General features: G+C 49.1%; 1 protein-coding gene across 3 annotated transcripts in view; it reads left to right on the top strand.

Moving 5' to 3' along the window:
- The window catches only part of OTUD7A (OTU deubiquitinase 7A), a 356,697-nt gene that overhangs the window by 327,978 nt on the left and 16,486 nt on the right, over window positions 1-12,233 (top strand). For all 3 annotated transcript variants that reach the window (XM_032342261.1, XM_032342262.1, XM_032342263.1), the window contains 2 exons: window positions 1,059-1,186; window positions 3,763-3,912. In XM_032342261.1, coding sequence (XP_032198152.1) covers window positions 1,059-1,186; window positions 3,763-3,912 — 278 coding nt within the window. The remainder of the gene's footprint in view (window positions 1-1,058; window positions 1,187-3,762; window positions 3,913-12,233) is intronic.

The raw sequence follows: 12,233 nt of genomic DNA, 5'->3' as shown, positions 1-12,233 counted from the left end.
CATGAATCAATCAATCGATCCTTAGAAAAAATAGGTACAATAACAACAACAAAACTTCCCAGGTCCTTGATGCATTCCTTAAGAATCACAGTTTTTGCTCTAGAAGTAACTCAGGCTATGAATGTACAGCTGTTTCCCCAGGCCGCCCCACCCTGGGTTGTCCAGCAGAGCCCCACTTGCTAGCTCTGGTCCCCCCCACTCCCGCACTGACAGACCTTCCTCAGTTAATCCTGGGCATCCTCCAAGGGCTCAAGAACAAGTCCAGGTGCCACCTGAGGGTCTTGTGTGTGTCCTGCCAGAGACCGCGTCAAGCTGTGAGCTCTGACTCTCTTGTCTCAATGGGCTCTTCCCTCAGGGTGGCTGGGTTGTGAAGGACATCAAGGCTACAGTCTTCTGTCCGAATATCTGAGTTTTGAGTGAATGCATTTCTTAGAGCCAGTTCTTTCCCTGAGCCTCAAACATGAGTCAGGGGTGTGAGGTGTGGAGGGACCAAGTAGCCTGGGTCAGAGTCACTCCCCTCCTGCTCTGAGGATTGAAATCCAGATAACCTTCTCACTGCCCTCTTCTGTTCATGGGGAGTGTTTCCTAGAAAGGCTCCAGATCTTTGTAACGATGGACCCCACCAGCCCACGTGACTTGCACAGATAACACCTGTGCCCCTATGGGTAAGATTTCAGCTCAAGCTGCTGGATATAGGAATAACCCAAAAAAGGAAGCCTCAACCCTCCTGCCCCCACTGCGTCCTTGTTAAGTGCCTTCAGATAACTAGCCCCATATTGCCTTGTGCTCTGGGTGGGCTGCCTCTGTCACCAAGGAGACCTTGTCTTAAAGGTGGCCAGCAACCGTCACCAGCAGCTTCTCTCCCATTGTCCCCTGAGACCATGGCAGGTAGGGGTGAGGAGCTGGGGCTTGTGTTTTTGCTGTCAGTGGGTGGTGTGGCAGGGAGGGGGCCTCCGAGGGCCTCAATAAGCAAGGTCCATGGAGGTCAAATCTGGATGGAGGGTGTTGTCTTCAACATCTCCCACCCTAACTCAGGCTTGCTTTGCTTTGTCTCCTAGTGTGGACAACTCTGAGGACCCCGTGTACGAGAGTCTAGAGGAGTTCCATGTGTTTGTCCTCGCCCATATATTAAGAAGACCAATAGTTGTTGTAGCAGATACGATGTTGAGGGACTCAGGTGGAGAAGGTAAGTTAATACACTAATAAAACAGCCATATATGATGCATGACCCAGAAAACATAACAACCCAGCAAAGGAAGAGACAGCCTAACATATCAGTTGAGGTTCTCAGAAGGCTACAGAGCCTCATTCTGCAGGGAGGAAGATTCTAGTGTTCCTCATTTCTCCTCAACTTGATGTGTTTCTTTTTCTTCCCCAGTGGCAGGAGGGGTTATCTTCGCCACCCACCCATCCACCTAGACTTTGTGTCAATGGCAGGTGGTCATGAGGAATCTGGCTGAGGGACCACTGGAACTAAATCCAGCCCCCGCCCATGTGCTCAGGATGAGGCAGAGAGCTCACAGCCCACCAGGGATGCCAGACTTCCTCCCAGCCACTCAGTGACTCTAGTCCTCTCCTGCCCCTCGGCAGGCTACATATGTCAAAAAGAAAAGAGAGATTAAAAAAAAAAAAAAAAAAAAAACCCAGAAAGCATGAAGTCACAGGGCAGAATTTGGACAGGGGAAGAAGGAAAGAAGAGGAAGGGCTGCTTTTCTCCTTCCCCCCAAGAGCCAAGCACTGGTTCTCACAGCCCCTTTGCCTGTGTTCTCTCCCTTGGCCCTCTCTGCACCCTCCCAGGGGAGACACTGAAGCCCAGAGACACTACACAATGTGCCCCAGCCTCAACTAAGGCCTCGGAGGAACCAGGTCACCTCAGTGCAGGGAAATGCCTGGGGCAGGTCCTCCCTCCGGCTTTGCTGCCAGACTGAACGGCAAGGCCACTTGAGAAGTCCGTGGGGCAGCCATGCTATCTGAAGAGGAGGGGCCAGGGAGGGTGGGCCAGGAAGTTCACCTCCAGTGCAACTGCCCCAGCCTCTCAACAAAACCCCCATTTCCAACCCTCCCAGACTGCTTGCACCTTCCCTTCACTTCCATTACCAGCACAAGCCAGTCCCGTTCAGCACCACGTTTCCCTCTCATCACTTCTCAGAAGGGTCTCCTTGATAAGCAAATGCCAGAGAGTGACTTTTCCCTCCAACTTAACTTAAATTTAAACCTGAACCTTAACAAATGTTGTGGGACTTCCAGACAATCCTGAAAACCAGGATGAGGCTCTTCATGCTAAATCACAGCTGCCAAAGGGAGTCCAATGGGGCCACAGCCGTCATGGTGGGAGAGAACTGGGTCTACATTGGTCTTGCCCAACACCACATCCTTCCCTGAGCAACCCAGTGACAGGGACGGCTGAGATCTTCAGCCTCTCTGGGTACAGAGCCAGGACCCTCACTGGGGCTCCTGGGCACATGAACCTGTACCCTTCAGATCCCATAGAACTTGCTCAATGCTTCTTTCCATCCCACCTGTACTCAAGAGTATAGCTCTTTTGAAAGGAGACCTACCCCACCTCTCAGCCCATGGACAGAACCACAACCAAAAACCAGTGTTTGGGTTTTTTTTTTTAATTTTTTAAAATTTCTTATTATGTTCCATTAGCCAACATATAGTACATCAAAAAATTTTAAAAATAAAATAAAAAAAGAAAATTACACAGTTAGGAAAAAAAAAGAAAATTACTTGGTTAGTATTAATACCCAAATGATCTAATACTGAAGCCCACATTCCTCAACATACGCTTATTGCTTTCCATAAAAGATTTTAAAGTAAAAGAACAAAAAATAAAACTTTTTCAAATTGTTTAAAAAAAAAAAATGGTGTGGCTAAAGCAGGGCTTTATCCTGAGGAACACTGAAGAGTTCCTCAAAAGCATCGCGGAACTTACTGTTGTTGCATTCAGCTCACAGAAATACAGTGAGTGAGTCATTGATTCCAAGGCCAAGAGGCAAGGTTCTTTATGATTAAAAAGCATGTGCTATATTGGGGCAGATATTTCTGGGAGTTCTTCTATTTTAGTGAGGGTTTAAGTCTCTCTTCCTTCCCTTTGATGAGTAAGGAAATGAACATGATTATGTTCCCGTTGCTAAAGGAGCCAATCCCTATCTCTCATTTCCCATCTGACTCACACTTTGGTTCTGGAGTTTTCTGGTTGGTTCATTTGGACTCAGCAGAAGAACTTCTCAAAATATACAACAAGCAAGCATAGATTTTGTCCTGGATACAAATGTTTTCATGAATACATGGAGAGGAAGACACTCATCCAGAAAAACATGGATTCCCAGGCAGTCATCATTGTATGTCATTGCTCACCGTTGTGAGTTCTTGGTCACCTGTGCAATTCTCAGGACAGCATGCTGTCCCTGGGAAGACCGCAGCTAAAAGCCCTCAGCCCTGTCCCACTTGTCGCCAGGGTGCAGTCTGACGGAGCCAGGAGGACTCTGCCATGGAGGCAGAAGGGAGTGAGGGGTTCCCTGAGCATGCGTGAGATTGCAGGTCTCATCCCCAGGTTCCTGTGAGCCTGAGCTTTCTCACCCATTTCCACATGGGCAACACCCAGCCTGCCACCCTGTGGGTGCGGTGGCTGAGACCTAAAGCCATCGTCTGAGACCACTGTCCCTTCCCTGTGCCCCACCACATCATGTACTGTGGTGAGGGATACCACCCGCGTTCCCTTCAGGCTCCACATGCCCTCACCATTTCTGTCCACAGCATTTGCTCCAATCCCATTTGGAGGGATTTACCTGCCCTTGGAGGTGCCTCCCAACAGATGTCACTGCTCACCTCTGGTTCTTGCCTACGATCAAGCGCATTTCTCTGCCCTTGTGTCCATGGAGCAGAGAGATCAGCAAAGAGAACAAGGTATGTCCGCTGCCACCTGAGAGACAATGTGCAGGGCAAGGGTGGGCATAGGAGGGCATGGGGAGTCATGGAGGACCCCAATGTGGGGTCCATGGGGAGCACCCCCACATACACTCTGTAGTGATGGGTTTCGTGTGTATATGGTATATAAGTGGGTATGTATGTATTGGAATGGGTATGTTATTGGAAATAACAATGTTAAAGACAACTTTTAATTTAAAATACAAAACAAATTATTAATTCCCACCACACTTATATAGCCCTTACTGTTTTTCCCTTTCACATGTATGTATATTTATATGGATATAATTCATCTCAGATGTAATTTATTTTTAAGTCCCTAGAGCAGGGGTCAGCAAACTATGGCCCACTGCCAGTTTTCGTAAATATAGTTTTATTGGAACACAGCCACACTCATTCCTTGATGTATTATCTGTGGCTATTGTTTTTGCACTACAAGGATAAATTTGAGTAGTAGCCACAGAGACTGTGTGGCCTGAGGAACCTAAAATATTTACCAACTAGCACTTTTTGGAAAAACTCTGCCAACCTCTGCTCTAAAGTAAGCTTTTGAATCAAAACATTGATATTCTCTTTCAAATTATTACAACTGTTTCCCTGAGGTAGTCATTTCAGTGCAGCAGACAGGCTCACCAGGCCAGTTGCACACACTGTGCACTGCACAGTTCCAGACCACCAGTCATTCATGCAGAATCTCTCTTCCATCAGTGCAATATGCATTTTTGCTGTGGAAACGGTGGGGCTCTGATGGGAATGGTTGTTATTTTCTCATATTAACTATTGACTAGCTGAGTGAAGAGGGGGAAACTCATCCTCTTGTCACTCCTGTTTCTGGTTTGGACAGAAAATCCCCCCAGAGACTAAAAGACAGGCAGGACTGACAGTTTCAGGACCCTGACTTTGGATGTAGTCTCAGGAAATGCATGGTGGCTAGTCACGCAGTGATGTGAGTCCCAGAAGGAAAAGGAGAACAGGGTTGCTGCAGCTGTAGTGGGAATATAGCATCATTTTTCCACATCATCTACAGACATCTCACTTGGGTCACAGCAAACAATATTTAGCCATGAAAGCCTAGAGGCATTTCTGCCTTTTCTGTCTGCCTTCTGGTCTTTGTGGGTTTTTCGCTCTTCTCCGTGCTTACCAGAGCCCTTGGGCAATGGGGGGCCCTTTCTCAGGCCCTGGGGTCCCAGCCAGGATCTAGGCCCCTCTGTGCAGTCTCCCCAGAGATTCTCTGCAGTCAGGGAAAATAAAGTCCCGGGGCTGGCATCTTTGGTTGTTGAGCAGAGGACTCAGATGTCCAGCCCCCTCCTCACAGAAGGCATTGAGCTTTCTTCTAGGCCTTCCAGGTACTACTTTTTGGTGTTTCAAGGTGAATATGCTGGTGCCCCTCAATGGTAGGATGAAGGTGGAAGGGCTATCACTTGACTTCTCTCAGGGAAGTATTGCAGAAGTGAGAGTGGTCTCACCTCTGACAACTTATTTTTCCCAAAGTTGAGTTTTGGTCCCGGTCCTCAGTTCCATGTGTCTGTGCCATGGGTTCCTGTGGCTATGCCCACTGGGTTACTCCTCAGAGCAGCGGGGGTCCCTGCCTCCACTTTTGTGGCCAGGGCTGCCCATCAACCCATCCAGGCCCCGTGAGCCACTGCAGGCAAATACTCCAGTGCCACCTTCTGCACAAGCAGAAGCAAAGCACATATAAGTGGCTCCCACAGGCTGGGTAACTTCTGTGCTGTGTGTCAGACCCTCATACAGTTGGAGAGAACATAAGTGCTCTGCAAACTTTTAGGCTTTGGGTATTGCTAGCAACTGTTCCCTGTACCACCCTTGCCAAGCTAGGTGGTGCTGGCAGGCATGACCCTGCTCCCTGCACCACATATAAGCCTGAAGTTCAGTGGTCCTGCATTATTTGTTTGGGGGGCCAGAGGTTAGTTCAAGCATCTTGTATGTCTTGTATGTCTTATACGTCAAGCATCTGCCACATTCAGGTTTGGGGCCCCAAAGATGAGGACATCCCTGCATTAGGGTTCTCACTACCTTGTAGGGGAGACAGGCAACCCCATCAAGCCACAGTACAAGGCAGAACCTACACCAACAGGCAGCAGCTGTATTCAGGAAGGGAGCAATTATTCCAATTTGGAAGAGCAGACAGAGAGACCCAGAGACAGGTGGGTTAGAAATAGTGTTGGAGGCTGTGTGATGTCCAGAGGCTGGCAGAGGACAGAATAGGCCTAAGTGCTGGGTTGCTGAATGAGTGTTGCTGTAGAGAGAAAGCATATGTGGTTAGAGTGTAGGTGTGGAAAGGCCTGGGAGCTGCTGCTTCCTTGCTGTGTGGTGTGAGGGGTGCTGTGTGACCTCCCAGGCTGGCTTCCTGTCTGTGGGCCAGGGCAGTGACACCCACCTCCCCGGATGCTGAGCACTTTCACCTTCCCTACTCTGCCCTAGACCCCCTCACCCTCACTGAAACACATCACCACTTAACTACGAAGTGACCATTGCAGGACAGTCCCTCCATGCACCGAAGTCCTCAATGGCCTTGCAGATAATCACTAGGAAACAGCATTGCCTATCCTAAGGCAGTCCTATCTCCTGATCCTTCAGTGCTGCTTCAAAGATAAACCTAAAGGTATTGACTGTATCCCTTCCTGCCCACAGTTAGCATCTGGCGTCCCCCTCAAAAAGACCTATTGAAGGTGGGAGGAATAGAGAGGACCTGTCAAGGGAACCATCGCCAGAGAAAGCCAACCCCTGGGGCTCCTCAGGAGCACTCTCCTTCTTTCCTGACCTACAGCAGAGACTGCAGGGGCCTTTTTTGCAAATATCTGATCCTAGCATTTCAGTTATTACTGTTACCTGGTGGTTGGAATACTGGAGAGAAGCTGAGAGATCAGGAGCCCATATAAGGGACAGACTCAACCTCTCTTCCCAGCCCTTATAATGCCAAGGAAAATGCAATAAAACTCAGAAGGTTATGCTATAAGACCTCCCAAAAGGAGATGTGTCCCGAGTAACACTGGGCTGCAAGGGACTCATAGGGAAAATGGGCCACTGCTGCCTCTCTAACGGGGAGTCCTTCCTGAAGTGGGTGGTCCAGGGATAACACAGCAGCTCTAAGTATTCTCAGGGATTCAAGTTCCTGGTCTCTCCCCGATCCACCATTATTTTCCTGTGGTTTTATCCTCATGGTCATAAAATGGGTGCTGCCACTCCAGGCATCACATCCAAATACCTTCCCTTCCTGAAATTTATCTTTTCATTTAGGGGGAAAACCTTCCCAAAGGACTTGTGTTGGCCTCTTGATAACCAAAGCTGAGTTCCATGCCTACAGTTTCCGGGCGGTAGAGCCATCTGACAAGGGAGTACAGCAAAGGAAGGAGGCGGCGAGGTGGTTGGTGGGGGTTCAGTGAGCCAGCTCTGAATCAGGGGGTAGCGTGATGTTTTAGCAATTCCATCTGGATTGTGCTCTTTCTTTCGGCAGGGTTGAGTACCTTCTATCTGGGGAAAGGCAAAAGTATAGAACGAATTCTTTCCAACTGGCCCCTTGTCAGAAATAAATCACTGTTGACTCTTGGGCTCTCCATCCCTTAAAAAGCCATGGTGCATGAAGCTCTCAGCCCCACTCCTTAAAAGAAAACCCATTCTCTTTAAACACAGAAAGATAGGCAGGCTGTCCTGCAGAAACACTCAACACCCTTGAGTCCTGTGGTTCAGGGACACCCACAGGCTCCATGCAGTCCTGGCTGTGGCCAGTGCTCCTACAGGAGCGGGAGGCCTTGGGGGTCCTGCTGGGAGAGACTCTGGGGCCAGGCAGCTGACTAGATGGTCTTGTGCCCCCCACATCTGAATACCACCTGGCAGTTTCATGTTCAGAGGCTTTCTCTCCTCAAGCCCTGGGCCTGTGCCAGGATCCTCTCGGACAGGAGCACAGCTCTGGACCCATGGCCTTCCAAACCCTTCTGAACTGAGAACGTGGCCAGGCATGATGGCTTCCCTCTCTGTCCTTAAAGTAAGCCTCCGTGGCTCTGTGGCTCTGTGCCTTCAGGCTGCGTTGGACTCTGCCCCCAGACAGCACCTTTTTGGAAACAGGAAGGCTTTGCATTGCTGAAGTCACCATGCGGGCTAGCATCCTTGACGGCAAGGATGAGCAACTGAGGGAGAGGAGATTTAGTGGGAAAGCTAGCTTTCTCTTCCTTGGCTCTGTCCTGCCATGTGTCTTTCTCCATTCACAGAGTTCTCTGGAGCCTGTTAGAGCCCCTTCAGCAGCAGGTAACCAGCTCAGCGTGGCTTAGACAGGAAGGGTGTTTGTTCTCTTCCAACCATCTAGAATCTAGCAGGCCCCATAGGACAAGGGAGGCACTTCAGGGATGTCCAAAATGACTAAGTCCCTCTGTCCCACCCTGTAACCTCCTCACCTTCCATGCAGGACAAGCCACTGCCAGCATCCCCAGCATCAAGCCAGTCTTGTTTGCCCCCCCCAAACACCTGTGTCTGAGAGCATGGCTAGATCCAGGTTCGGAAGTATACACCAAGATCCCAGAGCATCTTGTCCTGGAAGAAAACGAGATACCCTCAGGAACCACCATGGTGGTGTTAGAAGGATTCCTGGGCTGACTGGGCATGCCCCCCACAGGACAAGAGGGACAGTGAGGATCATAGCTGGGAAGAGAAGAAATATGACCAAGATTCTTCAGTCCACAAATTCATAATGATACTCAGGGAAAGGCTCACTTATCGCCTCTGCAGGGTGCTTGGTGCCACACATAACTTCCAAAACTGGTAAATAGTAGGAAAGGATCAGCCAGAATCCCGCATTCCCTCGTGAACTGGTGAGGGGGTTTTGCTCTGAGTTGAGGTATCCCCATGTGTCATGAAAGGAGAGGCAGCAGCATTGTTGAGGGCTGACTTCATCTGTTGAAATCCTAACCCCTATTCCTCAGGATGTTACTGAATTTGGAGACTGGGCCTTTTGAGAGGTAAAGTGAGGTCATGGGGGTGAACCCTAATCCACCTGACTGGTGTCCTTCTAAGAAATTAGGACACAGACACACGCAGAGGGAAGGCCACAGGAGGACACAGGGAGGAGACAGCTATCCACAAACCAAGGCGAGAAGCCTCAGAAAGAACCCTCTCTGCTAACACCTTGATCTTAGACTTACATCCTCCAGAACGATGAGAAGATATAGTTCTGTTCTTCAAGTTATGCAGTCTGTGTTGCTTTCTTATAGCAGCACAAGCAAACTAATACAGAATGAGAATACCGAAGTCTTCAAGCCCAAGTGAATGGATGGGTCTAAACACGTATCAGCAAGTGCCGTAAGTGCCTTAAGTACTGCCTCTTGCACAATCCAGTGGACCTGAGCTGCAGGGATGTTCTTGCACAAATGTTCCCTGAGAATGTTGATATGATGGCACAGCATTCCAGGCACCTGTGACTGGCCACCCAGTTAAACGGGCAAACCTGGTATAATGAGTATCTGGGGTTGGGTTCCTTCCTTCCCAGGGGCAGGACCCAGTGGCTCCGGGGCCTCAGGCATGAGTGCAAGCAAAGCAGAGCCTCACTAGATGACCCGGGCTCATACAGAGAGAGCTGAGAGGCAGCAACTATGAGCTCCAGGGCCAGGTGCCCCAAATTCAGCGACCAGTGTCAGCTGGAGGAGACCCCAAGGCATTGATGGGGCGCTTTGTCATGCTCTCAATGTCTCCTCTTGCCATACAGGATGCCGGAGCAAGGGTAGAAAGTCCCAGATTGTGCCCTCAAGTCACGTGGCATCTCGGCTTGGGGAGGGACATAGAAACCGCATTGACACTGCAGCTACCAGTGTAGGTTCAATGTAGGAGGCTCTCAGACTTCAGTGGGGCCAGAAGCTCAGGAGCAAGCAGCCCCGTTTGAGGCAGGTGGGAGAGGAGACTGGGAAGGTCAAGCTCCAGGCCACCTGCTGATCCCCCACTGTCAAGTGTGGTCATCACACAGCCACTGTGGTGCCCTGCCTCACACAAAGGACACCCTGTGGAGAGTGCCCCCCACCAAGACCTCCCAGCACCCCAGGACCAAAAGCCAATAGATACAGTCACCACAGGCTCCAGCGGGGCAGTCACCTTGTCCTTGTGTCTCAGGAACAATGTTCTGTGAGCCTCAAAATAAGAAGAAAAAAAAAAAGTGTATTCTAGGTTGTGACCTAGACCTTTCTTCCTACCACCTGCTTCTTCCTCCTGCTTGGGCCAGCATGTCTCATCTGTGTGTGCAAGCTCCTAAAGGCTTAAAAATGCAAGAGGCATTCTTTAAACCTCTCATCTAAGTGTCTTCCCTGTCAAACCGATCTTCTGAAAGAACTCAATATATATTTTTTTAAAGATTTTACTTATTTGAGATAGAGACTGAGAGAGAGAGGGCACCAGTGGAGGGGCAGAGGCAGAGAGAGAAGCAGGCTCCCCACTGAGCAGGGAGCCCCCACCCCAAGATGGGACTCAATCCCAGGACCCCAGGATCATGACCTGAGTCAAAGGTAAATGGTTAACCAACTGAGCCACCCAGGCGCCCCGAACTCACTATTCTCTCAAAGAGCTCTTTCTGCCTCAGCCGGGCTGCTCCCCACCCACCAGTGAGGTCAGCTGCCTCCAAGTGCAAGAGTCTTCCTGTGTCTTGCAGACCAGGGTTGCTCGTGGGGAGAGGCAGGGGCTTGCAGAGGGAAGGCTGGGGGCTGCAGAGATTGGTCAGGTGTGGGCACGATGAAGGTGCAAGGCTTTTCTGGTCCGTTTTAAGACTTTTAAAATAAAATGATGTATACTTTCTTGGTAGTTTCCATATCCATGCTTCAGAAGACATTAGTCCTTTGCCCGGTGACACCCTGGGCTGTGATCTTTCAGCTTGCAGGGAGGGCCCCCCAGTGGCCGCAGGCATGACACCTGTGGGCTTCCCTGACACCATGTGTTCAAATCACTCTGTAAACTCCTGCTCTGCGCTGGGTCTGCACCCCACAGCCACACCACAACTTGCGGGCACTTCCTGTGTGCAGAGAGTGTTCTTTCCAAGGACAACTATCAGCTCCCCCCACCACCATTTTCTATCCACACCTGACAGTGGGGGAAACTGAGGAAGGGCGGACAATCCCTGCTCCCCAGGGAGCAGCTGTAGTTGGTGAAGCACTGCTCTGACAGGTCGGACCGTGTGACTTCCAGAAAGGAGAGTTGGCCAAAGAAGGTGGTCTTCAGGGAACGTGCTTCTCCCAGAGAGCGGGTATAGCAAGTGGTACCCAAACCAAAGCTTGCTTGGGATAAACCAGCATCTGGCACCTGGTAACTCGGGGCTATTTTTTTTCTAAAAAAATCAGTATATAAGGTAATCGTTTAAATAATCTTTTCCTCCTAAGTGCAAACAACCTGACAGCCTTTGGATATATCCAGGGGCCACAGAGAATTCAAGGAGCTCTGCCCTTGTCCCTTCAGGCCTCCCACTCACACTACCCAGAAAGCAGTGTACCACGGTCCCTAAAAATCCCACTGGTCACAGATGGAGGGGGGGGGGTGCCAGTGTGAATAAGAACATGGGCAGTGATGCTCATATAACTGTCAGTCGGCTCCAGACAGCTAAGACCAGTGTTAAAGATGATCACACCAGAGTCTGCTGTTCACTTACTGGAAACAGACTCAAAATGGGATATTTGCAGGAAAAAAGTGTTTGCAAAGAGCAGCCTGAAACTTTTTCTCTTGCCACTTAGAAAACAGTATGCCATATTTATAAAAATGAGTCATTTGGGGATTTTATGGAGCCAGAGATACCCCATATAACAGGTCATGAAAGCAGTTTTTAGTTTTGTATTCGATGCACATCTGATAGTTAAATTCAGTGTCAATCCATAGTTCATTATTGCCCAAACCAAATAGAGACTAAAATTTCCTTTCCCATCTATCTGACAACAAACCATGCTTTTTCTCACAGGATTGATCTATAATATACAGCACCATCCCTTGTTAAGTAAAAATTTCTCTTCACATGTTATCAATATGAAGTACCCCATTTAAATGAATTTTATAGCATAATTTTGTAAATATAATAATCTAAAATAAAGTGACTTTGACTCAAAGTCACTTTATCATATTCCAAACAGATTGGCCCATCTGTGTACCTGTCCCAGTATAATAACAGAGAAAATATGGAACAACCCACCTGTTATAGGACATTATAAGAATCAAATAAATTCACTTTATTTCCAAAGCAAGAAGGCTTTGGAAACCAGCAGGTGCCTAAGGAATGCAAATTACATTCATTGTCTTTGCAATTAGCCTCCCTTGACTTTAGCCACTTT

The sequence above is a fragment of the Mustela erminea genome, chromosome 5 (genome assembly GCF_009829155.1).
Source record: "Mustela erminea isolate mMusErm1 chromosome 5, mMusErm1.Pri, whole genome shotgun sequence".
NCBI lineage: Eukaryota > Metazoa > Chordata > Mammalia > Carnivora > Mustelidae > Mustela > Mustela erminea.
This window is presented reverse-complemented; position numbering and strand designations above follow the sequence as displayed.